Raw genomic sequence first — 25,468 nt, 5'->3', positions numbered from 1 at the left:
TGATTCAATGAGTGACAAGGCAGAAATGAAGTGAAGTGGCTATTTGAACAGCTGCATTGTTTCAGTCTAGAAACGTGAATATGTTTACTATTTGGAATTATATATTGTTTGGATGGAATACTATATTAATTACTGTGGCTAGAAGCTTAAAGTACCAATGGTCAGTGGAAAGGACAGTGAAAAAGCTACCAATCGAACTTCCCAAGTTAGGCATTGGGTTTTGTGAATGCATTGGGAAGCGAGCAAAATAAATATGGGTGTTTCAATGGCTTTCCTTGAGTTTGTTTTCATTGTAGCGGGTATAGCAATTATTTAGAATAGATTTTGGGTGAATTGGGTGAGTAATGAGAGAGTTATGAGCGTTTTAGTGAATCCATAGGTTGTTGGTTTTACAATTCCAGCCTACAGATTTTGATGTTAGCAGAAATTTCATGTTCTTATTTGGATATTCAGCATTACTCTCTTCTCACATTATCTTGATTGTTGTAAGGTTAAGTAGTAGTACTACTAACCAATTCTGGTTTGTAACTCTCACCCTGCTGAAAAGTGGAAGAGGTTGGCTTGCCGCCTATTTTCAAGTAAATTGTAATTCAGTCCTCCCACTGCATAAGTGGTCGAGTGATGTCTGAGTGTAATGGTCCTCCCGCTACATAAGCGGTTGAGTTGAGATTGTTTTGTAATTTCAGTCCTCCCCCTAAAATATCGCGGTTGAGTGATTTGTGCCTTTGTATGTTTCTCTTGGCTGGTTCACCGCCAAGTTTCTTGTATTCCCGCTGGATAAGTGGAAAGGGCTGGCTTGCTGCCCAAGCATTGTCTTGTTTCCAGTTATTTGAATCTAACGATCCCCTCAACACCGTATGCTCTCACCTTCCCACATTGGGCACTTGGTGATCAAAAAGTGGAAGGGTTGCATTTTCCAGCAAGTTTTCAGTTCATGCTTTCTAACCTTAACGAGTTATCTGTTTGTGGATGATTATTATTGGCCTAAAAAACAAAACAAAAAATAACTAGGATATTACAAAGAAGATGCCATATATGCAGGTTCTACAGCAAGAAGAATGTGAACCTCACCATCAGGGAATAAACATCATGGCTATGACAGCAATGGTGGCACTTGATAGTGGATTCCCTCTCAGATGTGTTTATGTAGGTGCAATCTCAAGAAGACAATATAAGAAATATTTCTGCAACTAACATTTAATGAATTTCATGTATACCTGCACAGTCCCTAATGACAGAGCCTAAATTTAGGGCAAAAGCCAAAACATAATGATTCAATGAGTGACAAGGCAGAAATGAAGTGAAGTGGCTATTTGAACAGCTGCATTGTTTCAGTCTAGAAACGTGAATGTGTTTACTGTTTGGAATTAGATATTGTTTGGATGGAATACTATATTAATTACTGTAGCTAGAAGCTTGAAGTACCAATGGTCAGTGGAAAGGACAGTGAAAAAGCTACAAAAATTTGTGGAGTATATTAAAAACGTCTTTAAATTCTATGCTAGGTAAAATAGTTTTGATTGCAATTATTACTAGTACACAAGGAAATAAAGTCTTGCTTTCTAGTCTTCAATTACAAGTTCAAAGTCGATGCTTTATAGTCTTGATATCTAAAAGGCTATCATTGAGTCAATGTCTTGTGATGTAGAATTTGTATTTAGTGGTTAACAATAGCCAATATATAAACTTTCGTTTTCCCAATCTCAAAGATTAACTGATAAAAACAACAGTTGTGGAGCTACAAAGACGTCTTGTGACATCTCCCTGTAGCGGCTAAGATTGGCCAATATACAAAATTCAGTTTTGCTAGAATATAAAAAATAAACAAATATAAACTACTCTTTTTGTGGAGCCACCAAATATTTATCTTTTTTTATTATCAAAACCTTGATAAAATTGTCCTAGCCAAAGAAGAGAAGCCCACAGAGGATGCCACGGATCATGACAAAAGAAATAAACAAGCATTAATGCTTCAACAGTTGTCAACTGCATATGAATTATTATTGGTAAGCCCAAAATTTCAATTGAGTGATAACACTTTGGGAAAGTCTAGAGAACAATTACCAGACACAAGAACAGCATTTTCAATTTACATAAATGAAGCAGGGCAGAGAAGGGTTCATTGAGAGATGGAGTTTCACAAACATGTCATTGAGCCAAAATCTCTATTGATCAACAAATATCCTTTCATCGGAGACACCTTCCTAGGGCACTCAAACATCCTTGAGTTGAATCTCAGTAACAGGATATAAGAGGGCAGTAAATCTGCAAAGAGGCTAATGGACAGCAGTGTGGTACAACCAGCATCATTTCCAGTCTCCATCCAGTGTCAGGAGCTTGTTTTGGCATGTGTGCACCAATAAAATCAGGACTCGCCAAATCTCCAGACTGAAGCCACAAAATGACCACAGAAGTTCCAATTCAAACTAACAAATCCAAGAAGGATTCACCAAATCGCAACACACTTCTCTAAACCCTGTTACAGCTATTGCCCATTACAGAAGCAAAGGAAATAAAGAAAGAAGCAACTAGCAAAAGTGCTAGTTTTTATATATTAATCTCCTAGACCAATCTGTTTGTTCAACATATAGAAATTGGATAGTGTATTTTACTATTTGGGAAAAATCTCCCCGTTAAGATCAGATCAATCAAGAACAAGAACTATAGAAAATGAGCTTAAAAAATACACGATTTTGTTTGACATGGAAAATGAGGATCATGCTTTTTTTTAAGTAATTTCCTGTAAAAGACTAACAAGTTTTCTAAGTCCGGAAGTAGAGATGAGTATTCCAATTGCTTCAGTTTCAAGAAGTGTGACGAATGAAATATTTAATTCAATATGAAAATTTTACGACCTTTGCATATGTATTTCTTTATATTGAGCAATGAAACTGTTTCCACATTCCATATCTATTGCAGAATCAAATTTTAGATTTCAAATTCCATTTTCCCAAAAGCTAAGTTGCCGGTTTAAGGATCCAGTTTGCCAATTCGGCTAAAGTTTTTTGGGGGTTTTGGGTTTGTTTGAGTTCATTAGTACAAAAAACATGTTAATATATATATATATAAGAAAAAATATTTAATATATCTATTATATATGTATAAATATATTATATTTTAATGTATTTTGATAAACATATATTATTTTTTATTTTTTATTATATTTTTATTTTAATTATTTTTAAATATTATTTTCAAAACACCTATTATATTAAAAGGAAGAAAAAGAATGGAGGTGGAGACAATTATATAATTTCAAAATCGCGGAAGAGATTTTTGGAGAACATAAACATTTTGTGAAGATTTTGCAAAGAGTCTAGTGAGATTTTGACGGACCTGCAGGCAAACCAGACCAGTACCCAGATCCGGTGCGAACCAGACCCGGATCAGGCCTGGAAGCAGGTGAACCCAGTAGCATAGCCCAAAAAAATAGCCTATAATTCCCATAAGAATGTTTTTCCAACATGTGCTGCTGGTTAACTTAAAAAGGATTAGTACTGAGTTAGCATAATGTACCCTTCCTCCTGACGAAGTTCTTGACAGATTTGCTCTAAACCCGGAAGTTGTTCATTGGGTACGCCAACATCAGCATTTGATGCACCCATGTTTATTCCTTCCTGTTGATAAAAGAACAACAGTATGTCAAAAATATTATAATCATACAGTCACAGCATTAACTGAAGCTATACAAACAAATTCTTTTTCTTCTGAACAGAAGCATTTGATAGGAAGATTCTATTCTTACTGGAGGCATCAACGTATCCAAAGTCTCAAACAAAGGATCAGCCTGCAGTTGTTTGATTGATAATTCCATCCTTGACCTTTGTCTATATTCACAATATTATATACAAATATAGGTGAGATGGTAAAACATTTATGAAGAAAGAATTACATTAATGTGCACAAATGACTAAAGTAGCTCAGTGTGACTAAAGTTTACAGCAAGTTACATTAAGTAATCAATATTTCTAACAAGAATCTTCAACAAATAAAAATAAAGTTACTCCTAAATCCAGGAAGCAATAGAATCAAGTATGAGGGGGGTTATACCTAAAACAGTAAACCTTAGGCATGTCAGAATATACAGGACTTGTGAAATACAAATCAGTCATTTGGAACAAACCCCCCATGTCAAAGAGGAAGGAGCTGATGGTGAACAAAGCTATATTATGCATCAGATCATGTTAAGTATCCTCATCAAAAATATAGAAATATTGGCATGATCATGTACAGGCTATTGATATACACTTCTTTATTTTAATATCTACATCTTCCACAAGTTTGAAGACTACACACTGCTAGAACAATGGCTCAGCAATGGCCTTCTTGTCACAGTGTTGATGACAAACAAACCTTTTTCATTTTTCTAGGGCTCATTTAGATAATTTGTTCAAATTACAGAGAGCAGACATATATTGATGATAGTGGGCATATATAATTGGGGCGTTCTAATGCTATTGCTCCCCAACTGAATAACCAGTGGCATTTCAATGACCCTGAAATGATATTGCAACAGCAGTGTGAAGTCATTTGGAAGCAACAACCTCCTTCAGATGGGGCTGGAATGGCTAGTAATGCATCAAGGTATAGCTGTCAAAGCATGATTAACATCAGTAGTGTGGATGTTTTCTGCATTGTGTGTGAAATGAGGAAATAGTTGATCATCGTTTTGAAGGGTGTGCAACAGCTGGAAGGTTTTAAGGTTGGTTATGAATTGAGTTTAATTTCCTTAGATTGCCCAACTCTCTTGGCAAGGACTTTTTCTGTGATGGTCAAGGACTGCAAAAGTATATTGCATGCAATTCAATTGGTGATCAATTTCTTTTGCAGGGCACAATGCAATGCTGATTTTGAAGGAGACATGTTTTTAGATGAGTTGGCTTTCGGTATGCATGCTAAGATTGACTGGTTTTGGAAGAAAGTGAATTTTTTACCGATTGGGAGAGATCTTCCTTGTAATCATAGTCGTCACATTATGAAAATCATTTGTTTTTAAAGCATGGTACAAAAAATTGACTCGCTAAAACTCGGCAAACCCAATTTTAACTTGAATTCAGCAACTCAGGAAAACTCATTAAATTAAAAAAGTAGTTAAAATTCCTTAAAAAAAGCATAAATTTCATGCAAAATACAGCTACATAACATATCAAATGAGCCTAAAGAATGCTAGGGAAACAATTTCTATTAGATTTGAATAAATAAAGAGTACAAAACCATCCCCGCATTAATCGTGTTGGGCGGGTATGGCCACAATTTTCCTTTCAGGGCTTCTAGAAAGTGGATTCCCCCTTCTTCCAAACATTTTTAAAATCATATTTGATGGAGCTTCCAGGGCTAACCTCGAGCTTTGGGTTTTGCGTGTGCGATTAAAGATTGTTTTGGATCCCCAATCAAAGTATCCTCCAAGAAATTGATTGAGAGAAGAAATAGTGAAGCAAAGACTCATTTCTTGGTCATGGGACTTCAACTTATTGTTCAATGTAATATATCCAAGACTCATATACAAGGAGATCCTATGTCATCATTAATGCCATTTGAAACCAGGCTTCACATAATAGGAAATTAGAAAATGTTCTTAGGTTAGCATGACCACTTTTGGAAACCTTTGAAAATTTCACTTTTGGAGATTGTTTCAGAGAAGCAAACAAAATTGCATTCTTTCTAGCAAATTTTGAAATTGAGTCCACGTAAATGCTAATCATTGACAATGGAATTAAGCATTGGGAGGGCCTATTCGATATTTGGGAATTGGTTTCCCAATCCAAATCACCTCAGCACTTTCAGCATTTTTTTTCCTGAAGGAGATAATGAGTTTAGTGATGGTGGGTCATTTCAAATCATCAATTTTGTTTGTGTTGAAAGCATCAACACATATGAAGTGCCCATATGATGTTTGATGGCAGCAAAGGATACAAGGAAGTTACAAAAAGGCATAACTTGGATGTTGATACCATGTGGAAGCAGAAGCAAGCTGAAAGAGTGATGCAGCAACCTTTCTGTTAATGTAATTATTTATTCTTATAAGATATAATTACACTTTACTTAAGTTAACTTAGGATAATGCATCTCATCGTAGTTTGGATATGAGACACTTAGGGAAGTGTGCACATAGGGATGATGCTTGTAGGAGATATTCCACCTTTTGTGGTCTTATCTTGCTGTTACATTCCACATTCGGTGGGTGATCCAACTCTTTTGGAATATTATATTATTTCTCCTACCTACCCCTACTTTTTCTTACCTACCCTTGTTTCTCATTGAGCCACATGTCATGATTGTGTGCTCACATATCCATTTGGCCTTGCCTATATAAGCAAGCCCATATTCATTGTATTGGTTAATCCAGTTGATCACTTTTGCATATTGATGAGAATACAGTTTGTTCTTGTCAAACTATTGTCTCTCTTTCGTGCGCTTTTCATTGTGCCCTTGATCTTGGTAAAATATCACATGGTATTAAAGTCATTGGGGCTTCATTGATTGGTTTTGGGAGACATCTTGGAAGGCTTCTAATTTCGGATCTGAGGTACTGCGCGTTTTGGAGGCATCCTAGAGCATTTTCGACCTCACCATTGCGTCCGGGAGGCCATTTCCATAAAAAACGAGTATAAACTCGTCCATATTTGGCGAAAGTCGAATTTTGGGTGTTGGAGGAAAACTTTTGCCCAATTTGGGCGGTACGGTACGGTTTTGCAAAAATAAATAAAAATATATTTTTTTTTCTGCGGTTTTATTTTAATTTTTATATTATTCGAATCGCAGTTTTTTATTTTGCAGAAGTTTTTTTTTTAAATAAAATAAAATAAAAATATATTTTTTTTATTTCGGGGGGGTCCCGTGACCACCCCCCCGTACTAGCTGTACCCTGCTCAGATTTGTAGGGCATACTATTTGTACCGGCTCCTCCGGCCACCTCCTCCCACCGACACCACTTCTCCGATCTGCTGTCGACCCTGCAACGCTGCTGGCACCAACCACCACCTGCTGCCTCCGGCCCCGGCCACCGCCTGTGACCTCTGATCCTCCTCCCTCCGACGGGACCCACGTCCGCCACGTGGCAGGTGGCCACTGGCCCGTGGACAAGACGCTCTGCGGCACGTCATCGCCACCGTACAGTATGGTCTATCCAGTCAGTTGCCATGTCATCTGTTTGTAGACTCTGTACAGCCAGGGAGAAGGGTGTGACAACCATTTTGACGGTCATACGGCCATCAAATTTAACACAGTGAATTGCTGACGTCAGCCTGCGTCAGCACCTTTTTGAAAAATTTAGACCCCTCGCCATTGAGCAGTTTGATTTTTTGGGTCAACTTTGGAGGCTCATAACTTGCTCAAATTTGCTCCTTTTTGGGTGTAATTTTTTTTTATTTATGCTAATTTTTCGTGCTCTCTGGAATGGTGTGGTTATTTTCTAATTTTGGTGAACAGGTTTTTCAGAATTTTCAGATTCTCTCAGTTGTACCTGTCCAATCCTCAATTTTGCAACTTCAAAGGCTTTGTTTGGGCTCATACGACCTCCTTTTCAGGTGCAGTGTTTTTTGAAAGTGCATATTTTTTTCGTCTACTTTCATAATTTGTCATCAGTTTGCAAAGATTTTGAGTGGATATTGTACTTTTAGAAATTAGTCTTTTTTGGCTTACTTGGTACTTGTAAATTGCTTGGATCTTAGTTTAGATCTCTTGCATTTTCAGTTTGAGTCTACTTTGGCCTCTTTGAGGTAGTTTTAAAGTTGAAATCAAAAGTCCACTTTGCCATTTTTTGCAAGTGGCCCATTGTACACGCACTAAGTATAAAGTGTCAAATCATCATTTTGGGGGGGTTCTTTGATTGAGTGAATTTGGGGGGGTGCCCTATGTGATTGTGCCTCTCTTTCCTTGTGCTCTTTCATTTTTGTTGCAACGAGTCCTCATAAATTTCCATCTTTAACTTCTCATAACTATGCATCTTGGAAAATAAAAGCATGGAGCAAATTAATGGAAAAAGGACTCACGCATTTCATAGATGGAACAATAGCAGCACCAGCAGATCCTAAGGCTGATCCTAATGCTCAATTAGAATGGCTCACTAAAAATTGCATGGCTCTTGGAACTTTTCGTAAGTATGTATTAGATGACTTCATTTTTCACAATCAAAGAGGCTTGGGATATCTTTCAGAAATTGTATGATCAAGTTGATGAAATCAGAGGCTACAAGATTGACAATGAGCTCACCAACTTGGATCCCAAGAGTTTTGATACAATCCAAGATTATGTCACCAAAGCAAATGAGCTAAGAGCAAAGCTTAAGGATTGTGGAATTGACAAAAAAGATGCTCAATTGATATTCAACTTGTTGGACAAGCTTTCACCCGAATATGCAACATTTGTTTCTAGCTTCCAAACCCATCGCTTGACAGTGGGGAGTTCCCACACTATGCCTTCATTTGATGCTTTCACAGAAATGTTGATGTTGGAACAATCTAAGTTGTTGAACACGGGGATTCTCAAGTCTTCAAAGTCCAAGGCTTTGGTGGCTAATCAAGGGAGTCAAGGGAGTCAAGGGAAAGATTCCAATAAGAAGAAGAAGCAATCTAAGTCAAAGCCGCAACAGGAAAAAGGACAATCATCCTCTCCATCACAAGGCGATTTTTCATCCTCTTCCAAGAAGGGGAATCCACCTAAGAAGGAAAAACCAACTTGTTCTTATTGCAAGAAGTATGGTCATGATGAGCATCGCTACCACACCAAGCAAGTTGATGAGTTGAGAAATCTCCTTAAGAAGAACAACATCAATTTGCCATACGCCTACAACAAGAAGGATTCATCTCCTTCCACTTCCTCACAGTCTAAGGGAAAAGGGCAAGCAATTGTGGCTACAACAGGTTCTTCACAGCAGTGGATACTTGACTCAGGTGCCTCTTATCACATGGGTTCTACAAAGGAGCATTTTTCTTCATTGGAGCCATCAAAGGTACCACACATTTACATAGGTGATGATACACAAGTTGAGGTTGACAGGAAAGGTTCGGTTGTAATGGATGATGGAACATTTGAGAATGTTCTTTATGTTCCTAACTTGTCTACCAATCTTCTCTCTATCTACCAAATCACTTACTATGGGAATGGGAAAAAGGTTGAGTTTACACCTGATTCAATTGTGGTAAAAGAACTTGATAATGATGCCTTGGTAGCAGTGGGACAAGTCAATGACAACTCAAGACTTTATTCATTCTCCCACTTTGTGCCAAGTTCTCCTTCTAGGGCCTTGCTTACTCATTCAAATTCAGAAAGTAAGCTATGGCATCAGCGGTTTGGTCACCTCAGCTACCGCTATCTTCAGCAGCTTATTACTAAAGACATGGTCACAGGTCTACCTCAAATCAGTTTTTCAGAGGGTGTATGTTCAGGATGTTCCATGGGCAAGCATCCCGAGGAGAAGTTTGATAAGGGGAAAGCTTGGAGAGCTTTGGAAGTTCTTCAACTTGTTCACAGCGATGTCGCAGGTCCATTTCCATCACCTTCATTTAGTAGGGCCCGCTATGTCCTCACCTTCATTGATGACTACTCCCGCTTCACTTGGGTCTATTTTCTTGTTCATAAGAGTGAAGTGTTTGACAGATTTCTAGACTTCAAGGCTCATGTGGAGAAGCAATCAGGGAAAGTGATCAAGATTCTTCGCATAGATAATGGAAGGGAATATGTGAACAAAAGACTTGAGGATTTTTGTACATTTGAGGGGATTGATCTTCAACATTCAGTTGCCTACACTCCACAATAGAATGGAGTTGCAGAACGTAAGAATAGAACTCTCAAGTAAATGGCTAGCTGTATGATACATTCACGTTCTCTTGATCTCACCTTTTGGGCAGAGGCTATCAGTTGTGCTACACACATCCAAAATCGGGTTCCTCACAAAGCTTTGACACGGATTACTTGTTTGGAGGCTTGGGCTGGTAGGAAACCGATTATGAGATATTTCAGAGTCTTTGGATGTCCAACATGGGCTCGCGTTCCTCCGCAGAAACGCAAGGCATTGAAAACTCGGAGTAGGCCTTGTATTTTTGTTGGATATCCTAAGGGTGTTAAGGCATATCGATTGATGAGTCCAGAGAAACATGAGGTGTTTATTGAGAGGAATGTTCATTTTGAGGAAAGATCTCCGATCTTAGCCTCACTTCCTCCTCTACCTTCCTCCATTGTGGATAGTGATGAGAGTGATTCAGATGATGAGACTCCTTCAACTCCGACTCGCAGGGTTACACCTCCGCAGGGTCCACTAGCAGTTGAGGAGCCTCGTCCTCCACCTCCCCCTAGACCTCGTTGGGCTTGACAGACACTTGAGTCAGTGGGTTCTCTTGTTGGGGATCCTTTAGATACACGGAGGACTCGATCACAACATCAGGACCTTCCACATACATACATTGCTACCGCTTCTGATCCACAGACATTTCAGGAAGCATCAAGGGTTCCTGAGTGGGACCAAGCTATGGAGGAAGAGTATAGTTCCTTGATGAGGAACAACACATGGGAGTTAGTCCCTCTCCCTAAGGGGATAAAGATGGTTCGATGTAAGTGGATCTATAAGACCAAGTTTGCAGCGGATGGTAGTGTGGATAAGTATATAAGGCTCGACTTATTGCGAAAGGTTTCTCACAAGTTCCAGGTGTTGACTATACTGAGACCTTTGCACCCATAGCCAAGATGAACTCCATTCGCATGACACCTGCTATTGCAGCAGCACATGGTTGGGTTGTCCATCAGATGGATGTGAAGAGTGCTTTTCTTCATGGGGATCTTGATGAGGAGATATATATGGAGCAGCCACAAGGTTTCATCCAGGATTCTTCATTGGTTTGTTGACTAAGGAAATCTCTCTATGGCCTTAAGCAGGCCCCTAGGGCTTTGTACGCCAAGATAGATTCCTTCCTTCTCTCATTAGGGTTCACCAGGTGTCATTCTGATCCGAATGTCTACATTTTGCGACAGGATGACTCACACTTGATACTTGTGCTGTATGTTGATGATTTGATCATTACAGGGAGCACCTCATCCATCATTAGCAGTGTCAAATTTGCTTTGCGTGAAAGATTTGCTATGACTGACTTGGGTCTTTTGCACTACTTTCTGGGGATAGAGATTTCACAGTCACCTTCCAGGATTACACTTTCGCAGCCCAAGTATGCTCTTGATCTACTTGCCTGCATCGACTCCCTTTCTTTTAGGAGTCAAGCTTGAGGCTAAGTTCTCTTCTCCACCAATTGATGCCACATTATATCGTCAGCTTGTGGGTAGTCTCATCTACTTGACTCACACATGCCCTGACATTTCATTTGTAGTTGGTATGGTTTCCCGCTTCATGCAAGAACCACATGAGCTTCATTGGAAAGCCGCCAAATGCATCCTACACTACATCCAAGGTACACATCATTATGGGATTCACTATGCAGCAGACACAGGACTTCGCTTGGTTGGTTACACAGACTCCGATTGAGCCGGCGATCTTGATGATTATAAGTCTACTTCTGGTTACAACTTCCACCTTGGATCGGGCCCCATTTGTTGGCAGAGCAAGAAGCAGCATGCTATTGCTCTCTCTTCGATTGAGGATGAGTATCGAGGGGCTGTTAACACAGCGACTGAGACTATTTGGCTTCAGCATATTCTCACCGAGTTTGGGTTCTCCACTCCACGACCGACAGTTCTGCATTGTGACAATCAAACTGCTATTGCAATCTCGAAGAACCCAGTTCAGCATTAGTGGACCAAACACATCGAGATTCATATGCACTACATTCGAGAGCTGATTCAGAAGCAAGTCATTGATTTGCAGTATTGTCCTACAGCAGAGCAGGTTGCAGACATATTCACCAAACCCTTCACTGAGAGTAAGTTCCAGCAGTTGCGAGCTCTCTTTGGGGGTGCGGGATGTTTCATCAGAGGGGGTCAGCTGACTTATCCTTCCTCTCTAATGGGGGGGACTTTTTCCTCTTTGAGGTTTTGTCCTTCTTCTTTGAGAGTGTCTTTGTACTTTTATCTCTCTTTTGGAGGGGAGTTTTTTCCCACTGGGTTTTCTCCCTTTCTCTGTTTGTGAGAGATTGCATTCCATAGGTTTGCTTGCATTTGCATATTGTACATGGGTACCTGTTGTCATTTTATGACACCCTTGGTCCATCAATGAGAACCGATCAGAGATATGTTCCATGGACCAGCGCTGCCCAGTTGATCAAGGAGAAAAGCAGTGAAATCATGGTTTGAAGTGTTGCCTTGTCGGAAGTTCCTTGGCCCTCTCTTTCTCTTCTTCGGAACTCCGGAACCCCGAGGTTCTGAGTTTCTTTGCCTTAGCCTCTTTCTTTCTTGCTCCAGAACTCCGGAACTCCAAGTTTCCGAAGTTCCCTTCCTTCCCTTAGCTTTTCTTCTGTTCTCCTCCCCCGGAACTCCGGAACCCCCCAGGTTCCCAAGTTCCTTGTCCTTCTAGCCCGGAACTCCGGAACCCCCAAGTTCCCAAGTTCCTTGTCCAACTACGGTGACCCCAGACCCCGAAGTCCCCCAACTACGGTGACCCCGGTCCACGAAATTCCCCAACTACGGTGACTCTGGTCTCCGTAGTTACCCTAGAACTCTGGAACCCCTAGGTTCCCAAGTTCCTTAGTCGTCAACCTCGGAACTCCGGAACCCCTAGGTTCTGAAGTTCCTAGTTCCTCAACCCCGGAACTCTGGAACCCCCAGGTTCCCAAGTTCCTAAGTCTTCTACCCCGGAACTCCAGAACCCCCAGGTTCCCAAGTTCCTTGTCCAACTACGATGACCCCGGTCCCCGAAGTTCCCCAACTACGGTGACCCCGGTCTCCGAAGTTCCCCACCTACGGTGACCCCGGTCCCCGAAGTTCCCCTTTTCTCTTTGACCCTTTCCCTCTCTATCCCGGAACTACGGAACCCCAAGGTTTCGAAGTTCCTTTGAGCAGTTCCCCAGAACTCCGGAACCCCAAGGTTCCGAAGTTCCTTTCCTAGCCCTCCTTTCTCCTATCCCGGAACTCCGGAACCTTGAGGTTCAGAAGTTCCTTGCTCCTTCCCTTGTCTTCCTCACTTCGAGAGTCCAGTCTCCGAAGTCTTCCAAGCCTCCTTCCGACCTGCAACACTTCCAGATGGCGTGATCAACACTCAAGGCTTTAAATGATCCGACAGTTTTGGTGACTTATGCACTTTTTTTGTGGAGCCACAGGGGTGTATTTAATGTTTTTGGCAGGATTTCTATCAAGGGAGGTACGGGGCCATGCTGGATGACTTATGTCATGCCTGACTTTGGAAGGTTAGGCAATCTATCTTCCTCAAAATTGTCTTTGGAGGTAAGGCTAGGTTGCTTGCATGTACAAGTCAAGTGCATGCACTTCCCTGCACCTCTAGACTGACATGCAGGGGTCATGATCACCATTGTAACCCATTTTTTTATATAAGGCTGTTAAGCCTCATTGTCAGGGGTTCTCTCCCTGCTGCCTGGAGTTTTCTCGTGCTCTCCTCTTCTCTTGAAGACTTGTAATATTTGCATTTCTGCAACTGTAAGATTGGCATTTGGCCTTATGATTAATTGAAGAACACTATTCTTGCCTTCTTTCAACCTATGTATGTTGTGTATGCTTTCTTACCTTCATCATAGGTGCATGTTGTGGCTCTTTCTCTTCATATATGTTATGTTCACTGCTTTTCTGAGTGTGACTAGTGGGAATCCTTCTCCCCTCTTGGCATTCAATGGATTCTAACCTTCATCTATGCATTGGGGTTACTCATATAACTGAAAGTTGTGCATCTTTAGGGTGTTTCAGTTAATTACTTGTGTCATTTAGGTAGGGAGAGGAAATATCTCTTCTTGGTGCATCACCTCCCTTGTTTCAAACAATTTCTCTCCTCTTTTCCTCTGCAAGTTGTTAGGATAGGCTTAGGAGTAAGTTTTGAAGTGTTGAGTTGGTTCAACACCTGCACCTGGACTGAGAAGGAAGTCGGCCTTCTCCGAAGATTCAACCCCCTTGCGCAAGGTCCCACACTTCGGGGTTGTTTCCATGTTTCTCAAGGTTGCTGAGTTGATAGCTCAACAAGGGTGCAAGCTTTTGTGATAACAATACCTATCATGGCCTAGTAGCTGGGACCCATCTTGCATTGTTGACTTGAGTCTTCATTCCCCTAAGTTGCACTTAAGGGGGGGTGTTGGTGTAATTATTTATTCTTATAGGATATAATTACACTTTACTTAAATTAACTTAGGATAATGCATCTCATCGTAGTTTGGATATGAGACACTTAGGGAAGTGTGCACATAGGGATGATGCTTGTAGGAGAAATTCCACTTTTTGTGGTCTTATCTTGCTGTTACATTCCACATTCAGTGGGTGATCCTGTTGGTATTTTGGTATGGTTTTGTCATTGATGTCAACACCTACTAAAACACTAGCACTTTGGAGATCCAGCAGCATTCACCGGCAAGCAACTATTGCACAGTTACTGGTATATGGTTCACCGGTAGGATATAATGATCACCGGCACTCGGAATTATGTGGAAGACACTTGGTAATGTCGAAGACATCTTTTGGACATCTTGTCCTGGAGTTTTGTTCATTGGTATATTCATATTTGCATATTTGCTTTTACCGGCAAATAGGTCCAGGGTTACCTAGGGTTACACCGACAGGTTTATCTTTTCCAGATCAGCATGGCACGCTAAGGAAATGATTAATTATTGTTGTAAATGCATTAAGCCGACATGTTCAATCGGTTATTGCATCGGATATTATATTGTTTGTAAAATGTTTTTATTGTAATATCTTGTAGAGCCGACCTACTAAAATTGGTCTTAGGTTATGGTATAAATGTAAGAACTTATTTGTAAGATCAAATGTGGAATGCGAAGAAGAATTGTGTGAAGGTATATGCGAGATTAAGCAGAGCTATACACGAAGACATCATTTGAAGGTGAAGTTAGGTTTTTGTAAAAGCATATCAGCATAACACCAGTACTGAATCCAGCATATGAAGATGCTATTTTGTGCAAGACATTCTTATTGGATTTAACCATCCAACTGTAGTCAGTGTGACTCCCATTTTGTGATTGAGCAGTGAGCTCTAGGCTATTGGCCTTTCTACATGTGCAGACCCCATTTATGTACACTTACTATCTGCAGTAGTATCATCTAATTGTGGGTAAGGTTTCCCACCGTGGTTTTTCCCCTTACAGGGTTTCCACGTACAAATATTGGTGTCGTGTTGTGGATGACTTTGTGTTTATGTTTCATGCATTAATCTTTACCGGTATAGTTATTAACTGTTAACACTATCTACCGGCATACTTAACTAGTTTACCGGTATTAAGCATTAAGTTGGTTAAGTTGTTTTTGGTTTAGAAATTGTTGACAACTAATTCACACCCCCCCCCCTCAGTTGTCTCCGGGACCTAACAATCCACCTCTTATGAAATATTATATTATTTCTCCTACCTACCCCTACTCTTTCTTACCTACCCTTGTTTTTCATTGAGCCACATGTCGTGATTATGTGCTCACATATCCATTTGGCCTTGCCTATATAAGCAGGCCCATATTCATTGTATTGGTTAATCTAGTTGATCACTTTTGCATATTGATGAGAATACAGTTTGTTCTTGTCAAACTATTGTCTCTCTTTTGTGTGCTTTTCATTGTGCCCTTGATCTTGGCAAAATCTCACACTTTCAAAGGAGCCCAAGTTTTTCTTATCTTCTAAGAAACAAAAAATAGCATTCTAAGGAATAAATTCAGATGCAAGAATGGCCATTATCTTTATCATCCAAATGACTCTACTAAACAGAAAATAAAGAAGTGTTGGGCTCAAATTATATGTAGGTAAAGATTCATGGTTAGTTCAAAAATTGCTTCAATGTTTATTTCCTACCTTCTAGAGTTTGTGAAGGTCAAGGGAACAATGAAGGTCCTGACTTTAAGCTTTATAAGGGAACAAGTTAGAGGAGGTTTGGATGTTGCATTGGAATATGTAGTGGTAAATGTCACTCACATTCCACCTCTTGTAGGAGAAGAATGTCTTGGTATAGTCTTGATATCCTCTTTCAAAAAATTGGAGACTAGGTTTGTAGCCTTGGTGGAGGGTGTTGATGTGTTTTTTAGGCACATGCGAACACAAAATAAAATACCCAAAAGTATCTAATCCTCTCTTGAACAAAGTCTCTCAAATGCTGAAGATTGGCTTAAGGATCATTTGAGACAACTCCAAGGTTCTGGTATGTAGGGTCACGACGTGTGGAAAAGCACCGTTGGTTGATGTGATTGCTGGTATCACAAGGGGACTTACGTTGAATTGTCGAATGCTTGAATCGATGGAACTTAGATCATCTGATGTTGCAATATGGTGATGCTTTGTTTTATCCTAAACTAGCTTGATTTGAAAAAAGGGGCAAAAGGAAAGGGTTGAGAGATTCTATTCTAAGACCTAGATTACAAGAAGATGGATGAATGATTAGATGGAATCCTACTGGGCAAGGTCTCACTATCAACTTGAACAATTTGACACAAGCTCAATGCAATCTTCTAAGGACATTTCAAAGATGTTCAAACCGTTACCATCAAACATTGATCACCGTCCAAGTTAATGCATGAACAATGGACATATAACAATTTGAAGTTAAGCTCATATCATTCCAGTTGACCACACAAGGCACACTTACAATCAGCAAGAGGCTAGTGGTATGGACTAAATGGATTCCACACAAATACATTCAACAAATTCCTGCACTCAATCTAATCAACATGAAAATAAATTGAGAAGTAAAGACCATGCAGGTTGTTGAAGAAACAAATCAAATTCACCATAACTTCAATGAAATCAATTGTTGATTACAACAAGGTTTGGCAACAATCTTTGCCTTCTCCTAATCTAACTTCTATTCTAATTGCTATTCTATTCTTCTCCTGCTACTAACTATTCACTACTCACTATTAACTATTCACTAACTATTAAAACTATCTATTAACCTTTACAAATGAAGAGCTTGAGCCTTTTATAATGCTCTCAATACAATTCAATGGCTCAGATCAATTTGAGATCAATGGCCAAGATTTTACAATGAAAACCCTAATTAGGGTTTGTTACAATAAACTCAATTCTAGCCAATGAAATAATTACAATACTTTGACATGACCAATAGATAATAAGGGTAGGTGCCTCGAAGTTTGTGTCATTATGGACGAGTCAGCTTCATTGAATCAAGACATGCTGATGTGGAACTTCTCTGATTGGTGAGTGCTGACTGAGATGATGACTAGAATGCCATCTCATCTTGATACTGCCTTGGAATGAATCCTTAATGTCATAGCTGCTTCTTCACGCTTTTGAAACTCTTTCTTTATGTTTTCCTTCATGCTATTGGTGTTGTGGATCATGTCCTTGTGTAAATGAATTCTTCTTGTGTAGCCACCTTCTTGTGCTTGTCCATGAAGTTCCTTTGAGGATATCTTCCTTGTATCTTGATGTTGAAATTTGATCTTCGAGCGACCTGTTTCAATCCTCCTTCTATGCGATCCCCTTGATTTCTTTCTTCGTCTCCTGCAAAACAAACAAGCAAGCATCAAACACACATGATATATATATCTTCTATATAATCTCCTAGTTTGATATAATTATGTGATTTCATGTGGTTTGCAGGTTTAATAAGAGCATTTAGAGAGAATCCGCCTTCATGAAGGAGCACTTGAAGTTGTTTTTCACTCCTAGAGAGGAGCACTTGAAATTCGCTCCAACACTGATGTTCATGAAGTTACCCTTAGACTTGCTTCACATGAAGTGATCTTTGAACTTTCACCTTTCATCTTCTCAACTCAAAATGATTCTTTCCAAACATCAAATCAGTTCAAGGTAGTGGTCTTGTAATCAATCTTGCAAATTCGCCTTCAATTAGGAACACTTGGAGTAGAGTTCACTTTGTAACTTTTCACTTGAAATTCGCTCTTGAAGCTCAGAACATGAAGTTCGCTCCCCTCTGTCCATTCATGAAGTTTGCTCCCTTCTACCTGAACATGAAGTTCACTCATGTCCCTCCAAACATGAAGTAAACTTGCCTTTCATCACCTTAAATTCGAAATTGTCCTTTCCTAAACAGGTTAAGGCATCAATTCAGCTTAAGGTAATGATCTATTAGCTGCTTTGTATCTTGTTTTGAAACAAATTCGCTCATCTCCTCGAATTTGTGAAGTTCGCTCATGTAGGTTGACCCTTGAAGTTCGCTTATGTAGGCTGATTTGTGAAGTTTTGCTCTTAGGTGTTTGAAGATGAAGTTTGTTCCAAATTGAATCAACTCAAGGTAAATGCTATCAAATCTCCTTTACTCCTCTACTTCCAACATGAATTTCGCTCTCTTCCTTCAAATCATGAATTTCGCTCATCTACCTCAGTTTGTGAAGCTCGCTCATGTACCCTGATTTGTGAAGTGCACTCCTATGCTTCCAAACATGAATTTCGCTCCTATCAGCTACCACATGAAGTTCGCTCTCATCTCCAAGCACATGAAGTTTGCTTTCAACTCAAAATCAGATCTGTTCAAGATAAAGACTCGCACATCTTCCTTGGGCATATGAAAGAAATTCGCTTCCACTTGGGAATTCATGAAGTAAAAGCAAGCTTATGAAATTCGCTCTACTTCCTCAATTCCTGAAGTTCGCTCTCCTCTTCTAGTTCATGAAGTGAATTTCTCATGAAGATTGCTCAAATTCAGAGGCAAAGGAAATGCTTTTCAAGAGGAGATCGCTCAAATTTACCATCTCCAGCAGCTTTTTATCAAAATCTCCATTAATTCGATCCCCTTAAATGGCTATCTCCAGCCTGCTCTCATCAACACTTTCCTTGATTCAATCTTCTGTCCAGCCCTTATGCCAATTGTTCATGTCTATGAGCAAAGGAAAGGTTGTATTTGCATCAAGGCAAAGTGACCTTTCAAGCATCTTAATCAGCATTTACACCTTCAATTACCTTCATCAAACAGATCAGGTTATTGAATTTTGTTTGCACAAGACAAAAAGTGGCCAACATATCACTTATATCCTCTAGCATTAAATCTCTGATTGAGAATCAATGATTTTATCTTCATTTGTATTCTTTACCAAGACTGATCGGTATTTTGTTGTTCATTTGTATAGAGTCAAAGCAATCTTATCTTTACATAAACAAAATCTTCACTCCCAGATAGGTGATCAGAGCTTCATTTGTATTTGAGGATTTAATCAATCAAATTTTGCTTGTCTTCACCTTTCAAATACTCCTTGATTTGGGGCTGCTGCCTTCTATCTCCTGCAATTTCAACACCTTGAGTTACAGTATCAACATTGAAAGCAAAAATGAAGGGTAATTAGATTCTGGAAATCAGAGAATTAATATAAAATCTGATAACTATTCTTATTTCCAGCCTTGACTCATACAATAGCCCTTTATTAAACTCAGATTTTACTTGATAGTGACCATGTTAGCACAATTTCATCAACACCAGAAACAGAATTTGATAATTAAAGCCCAGAAACAAATCATCCTCAAGCCATTATAATGTTCAAGACTCAACATATGTCTAATCCCGAACCTGCATTAAAGAGGTTAACTTAAATCAAGCTGAGATTTAATGAAAATATCTTAGAAATCACAGCAAATGATGCTTCCAGGTCTGAGATTCCTCAGAGATTCATTTAAATTCAACTTAATGCTTGATCAAATCTTTCTCTGCTTTCTGTTTTCTCTTCTTATGATCTGATAGGCAAATATTTGTCCTTGTTTAGGCCTGCAATACTGGCTTCAATGCTTGGCAAGACCCCCTTTCATGTCTGATTTTGCCTTATGTGGAATTAAATATCCAGTGTTTTATTTATGTGAAACATCTTTGCTCAAAGGCCAGCTCCCTATCTTTTTAGAGCCACACCTTGCCTTATGGTTCAACGTGGACTAAAGGGGCTTAGGCATGTGATGAGGATGGTGAGGTGGATGCTCTCCCTTTTAAAAAAAATAAAAAATGTCTTAAAAAACTTTTCCTTCACCTTAGAGTTTGGTCGGGGCCCAATCAAGGCTACGGTGGTAAAGGAAGTCAAATGAAATACTATGCCTTAGAACAAGCTTTCTAAATCTCCATTTCAGATTTTGTGGGGCCCAGCAGGAGAGTCCTTAAAAATCTTATTTAATTCTCCATTTTGAGTTTAAAGTGGGGCCCAACATGTGATGTGGTAAGGATGGATAAGGAAATATGAAATGTTGTGGGGGAAGGGAAGAGTGGTAGGGGAAATGCCACGTGAGAAAGGGAAGGAGAAGATGTTGGGGAAAGGGAGACATAAGGGATATGGGCGTGGGAGATAGAGGATACGTTGGGGAAGGTAAATTTAGGATGTGGGAGGAGTTAGGAGATGTTGGGGAATAAAGTGGAATGGGAGGTAAAGAGGGTAATGAAAGGGTAAAGGGGGTGTAGGTTATAATGGGATGGAGGTTAGTGAAGGGAGGTTAGGGTGTGGGATGGAAGGGTAGGTTTAGAGAATGTGGGTGAAAGTAGAGGTAGGTGGAAATGTAGATGAAGGGTAGTGGATGAGTATACTACGATGCGGAGAGGGTTAGGTAGGTAAAGGTATAGGTTAGAAGGTGGGATGTAAGGTAAGGGAGATGGAAGTGGTAGGTTATGTAGAGATGCGAAGGAGGTTAAGGTATGGGGGTATGAAAGGTGGATGGAGGATAGGAAGGTAGGTGAGTTAGAAGGTATGGTAAATGGAAGTGAAGAGTGGTAGGGGAGGTGGAAATGGAAGGAAATGGAATAGTGAAATGGTGAAGGGAAAGATGAGAAACAGAAATGGGTGGTATTGGGTTTGGGTACTATTGACGTGTATTTTGTACACTATCAAATACAGAATAAAATACCCAAGGGTACCTTATCCTCTCTTGAGTAAAGCCTCTGAATGCTGAAGATATAGCGAGAAAGGATCAATCAGGGTGACTTCAAGGTTCTTCGTTGTAGGATCTCTACGTGTGGATAAGCACCAGTGGTCGTTGTAAATGTTGTTTCTTCAAGGGGCCTTACGTTTTCGAGCTGCAGGAACAGAATTTTCCTAAAGCTAACAGGTTCTCAAAAAAGATCAAAAGATAGGGTTTGCAAGAGATGAATTCTAATCTAATCCTAAGAATTACTCAATGTAGGCTAGACTTGGTAAGATTCTACCAATTTCAGTATTGCCAAGGAATTACAACTCTATTGGAATTGATGCGATCTTCTAAGGTGATTAGTGATTTTTCAAATCATCAAGAATTATAGATACTACCATAAAGATACATATCAATAGTTCAATAATGATTGAAGGTTCAAGCAATCCAAATATCTCCAGTTGACCACACAAGGCGTCCTTACAATCAGTAAGAAGCTAGTGGTTTGGAACGTGAATCTCACCAAAGATCAAGCCCAACACTTAGTCCTTCAAACTTAAATTCTACTTCGACTGAGAATAATTCAAGAAAGTAAACAACCATGAAGATAGCCACAAGAATTGCAATAAAACACCATAACTTCAATATTTTATTGATCTCAAAGCCAAAATAGACAACAATTGTTTGAAATTCTTTCTTCAATACTCAATCTTGCTACAAAATAACTTTCTTCTCTCCAAAAGCTCTAACTATCTGCTTAATATCTAATCTCTAATCTTCTAATTTCTAATTGACAAAATGAAAATGAGTGAGGGTATATATAGCATCCTCAATTACAATGAACGGCCCAGATCAAAAGAAGATCAACGGCTGAGATTTCGACACCTAAACCCTAATTAGGGTTTGTTACAAAAAGTTCCCTTTTTAGTTGAACATTATTAAATGCATAGCCAAATATTTAATTGGCACAAAAAATGAGGGAACATAGACCAATGATAATTAAGATGCCACATCATTTTATAACAACCTCTCTTATAGAACCTTATTCCCCTTCCAATGTTCTTTCTTAGCATATGCAACGAATCTGGACACAATTCCTTCAATCTTAGCAATAGGAATCTCGGGAAGATTCCTCATTCGCTCCTCCAAGTGGGTAACCTGATCAAAGGCCTTGAGAAGAGCAGCTTCCCATCCAGGTTCGAGTTCTTTGATCTTCTCAATTAGGAGCATAGTAGTGAGCATTAGATCCCGTTGCCCATCTGTGATGACATTCTCATCTTTGCAAAAGATGACCTTGACTCTCTTCCAACTCTTGAAGGTCCACATCTGTCTCAACTTCGATCCTCCTGCCGAGAATGGTACATAACACTTCAAACACCTTATCCTGAATTGGATGGATGACGCCCTCAACTTGATTGCATTTGGTGTTGATGTCCTCGAAAAGAACCTCTTTCATCTGGAGTAGAGTTGACCACTGAAGTAAATTATGAGCTCCTCCATCCATTATCTTCTCTTGTGCTAGGATCTTCCTTGGTGTTTGCCTGATTACTTGCAGAACAGGAATGATAACATCTCTAGTGTGAGCGAAAGCGGCTACCGTTATCATTAGGTTGTGGACGATCTCAAGGACCTGGATAGCTCGGTGGATTGTCTGCATCATTCTTGTTGTAAATTCAACGGCTACCGTGTGGGATTTGTCAATCCAAGAGCTCATAAGCTAAACCAAGCTCTTGACTCTTTCTGCCTCGCCAACTGATTCAAGGGGAAGTGCTTGCACAGGAGACATTGTTGGATCCTGACGTCCCAAGGGCTGATTGAGATGACTAAAGTAGCCTCTCCAAGCACCGACCTCTCTCTCAAGCTTTCTATTCTTTTCCATTTCTTCCTTAAGCTTGTCTTTAAGTGCTTCAAATGAATAGGTTGCCTCATCCAGTGCCTGTTCAGTAGTGAGTGGACCAAGCTCAAATGTTTCTACATCATACTCTTCTGCAAGAATTTCACCTTCATACTTGTCCACTACTGGTGTAGCTATCTGCAACTTCCTGGACCCTGTCTCATCTCTGATCACCTTGGACATCTTGGTGGCCTTCTTCTTCTTCATTACTTCTTGAGAATTTCCTATAAGGCTCTCTAAGTCAATTACATCATCTTCATCTTCAATCACAATCACCCTTGTCAGTCTCTCCTTCAACCAATCTGGAATGGCGGATCTCGTCTTTCTAACTTGTATTTCCTTAGGCAATGGTTCGTCTTCTCGGAGAGGAGATGTCACTTCATCATCATTCTTCTCTTCACGTAGCTCATCGACTTGGGGAGATTGACTTGATGAATGCTGAGTTGCCTGCCCCTTTTCAGGTTTATCATTCTGTACCATCGACTCCATAGATTCATCAACCTCAGGCACCGTCTTCTCTTGTCCTTCAACTTGACTTGTCCTTTTTTCATGTCAAGAAGATGTGCCTGATGAGTGATCTCGATTGGCCTCTTGCTTCTTCTTGGAGGGTTCCCTTTTCTCAGATCTTTCTTTCCTCTTCGCGCCTCTAGGATGAGAATTGCCTTCACTTGCGCTTGCTCCTCCTTCTTCTGGTCTTTCCTCCAAAGTAAAAGTCATTGGTATGTTCTGTTCTCTTAACTTTTGATGTTGTACATCCACCCATCTGCGAGTACATGACAAAACTGGAGCCATCAAAGCTCTCAAGTTCGAAATCTCAAGCTCGTTCCAATCTATCTTCACTGCTTTGTCTTCTCTGTCATAGGATGACTGGAGATGTCTGCCACTGTCCTGAGCTTGATCGGCCACTCTGTAAACTTTGCATTTCCTGATGAAATCTAAAGGTAATCTGGAATGCATCTTTCTTTTCACTTCTAAATCACTTGAGAGATTCATCCAAAAGTCCTCTACCTAAAATTCGTGCTTGTACTTCCTACCAGCTGTCTCTTCCATATAACCATGAGGATCGAAATTCTCCCTCGAGGCAAAGAACGTGAATGAATATAAGGCCAATTCCCTCTCTGCATTATCCAAGGCTTGAGTATTAGGACATACCTCAACTGAATTCCCCAATATGATGGGCACGGGAATTCCATTTCCATGCCTGTGTCTGAAAGTCTTGGCATAAGCTACCAACTGCCTAGTCACCTCAAGTAGCACTATCCTGTCTGTCGGATACCTCGGCAACATGTAGGGAGGTGAAGGACACCCATGAACTCTGATATATGTAAACTTTTGAAACTGGATGAACCAAGCACCATACCTCTTTACAAGCTCTTGTGCATCCAGAGATAGTCGATTGTGAATCCCACCTTGCAATATCCTAGTGATGTTCATCATGAAGGTGTCATTGACTAACTTGTAGTCACCTCTAGGAGGATGATGCAAATGAACATAAGAGTCACAAACTCTCACTTCTCCGGGTCCTCTTCTGATCACTCCTCTGTGAGGTAGCCCCGCATATTCGAAACTCCTAATCAAGGCATATATGACGTATGAGCTCATGTGAAACGACTTGGTAGGCTTTAGTCTTCTTAACTGCACATCCAAGCAATGGCTAATAATTCTAGCCCAATGAATCGTTCCTTTCCCTTGAACTATCACTTGTATGAAGTAGAACATCCACTTCTCAAAGTAGAAGGCTTGAGGAGCCCCTGTAACTCGATTGAGCAAAGTTATCAAATCTCTATACTCCTCCTGGAAGTCGATCCTATGTGGTGTGTTGGGAATCTTGCTCAAGCGGGGACGACTTTTGAGCAACCAATTCTTATTGATGATACTCAAGCAAGTGTCGGGATCATCTTCATACATTGACCTGGCTCCTTCTAGGCTTTTGTAAATCATATCTTTATGCTCTGGAAGATGGAGAGCTTCACTTATAGCCTCCTCTGAAAGGTAAGCCAAAGTGTTCCCTTCCTTGGATACGATTGATCTTGATTGTGAGTCATAATGGCGGGCACACTCGATCATCAGCTCATGACACTGGACTGCTGGAGGGAAACCGGCCGCCTTGATGATGCCACTTTCAATTATTCTCCTTGTTACAGGTGATGGCTTGCCAATGTAGGGGACCTCTCGAAACTTCCTCACACTGAAGTTTCCCAAGTTGGTATCTCCAATATTACTCCACTTGGACACGATCCTGGTCTCCAATTCTTCGTTCCTCTGATCTTCCTTCATGAGAGCTGGACGACTAGTAGATGTTCCTGCCTTTGGAGTCGCCATCTTGACACCTACACAACATTTCATAATGAGTAATATATCTTGAAGAGTAGCAAGGAAGATAAAAGATATTAATTAGGAAACTTCATGATAAATCTTGAGTTATCATTTCCTAATTAACTACATCAAACTTAGAATTTTCAAAACAAAGCACAAAATTCAAATCTTCAACATTGGGACTAGGATGATCTCGCCATACCTCCACTTGAGTACTAATTCTAAGAAATGATGCAAAAATAGGAGAATTCGCTAGGCAAAATGTAGATCAAAGTTCTCCCTTGAGAAAAATGCGCCTCCTTTAGTCTTCACAAGAATCAACTCCACCACCTTCTAGCCTCCAACACTTGAGATAAATTCGCTCCAAATAGACC

The 25,468-nt window shown here is 40.0% G+C and overlaps 1 protein-coding gene across 2 annotated transcripts in view; it reads right to left on the bottom strand.

The window, feature by feature from the left end:
- The window catches only part of LOC131036786 (uncharacterized), a 193,281-nt gene that overhangs the window by 40,460 nt on the left and 127,353 nt on the right, over positions 1-25,468 (bottom strand). For both annotated transcript variants that reach the window (XM_057968776.2, XM_057968774.2), the window contains exons 6-7: positions 3,746-3,827; positions 3,517-3,617 (exon numbers count right to left, since the gene is read on the bottom strand). In XM_057968776.2, the coding sequence (XP_057824759.1) occupies positions 3,517-3,617; positions 3,746-3,827 (183 nt within the window). The remainder of the gene's footprint in view (positions 1-3,516; positions 3,618-3,745; positions 3,828-25,468) is intronic.

The sequence above is a fragment of the Cryptomeria japonica genome, chromosome 5, assembly GCF_030272615.1.
Source record: "Cryptomeria japonica chromosome 5, Sugi_1.0, whole genome shotgun sequence".
Taxonomy (NCBI): domain Eukaryota; kingdom Viridiplantae; phylum Streptophyta; class Pinopsida; order Cupressales; family Cupressaceae; genus Cryptomeria; species Cryptomeria japonica.
The sequence above is the reverse complement of the archived record's forward strand: the minus strand, read 5'-3'. Positions and strand labels throughout refer to the sequence as shown.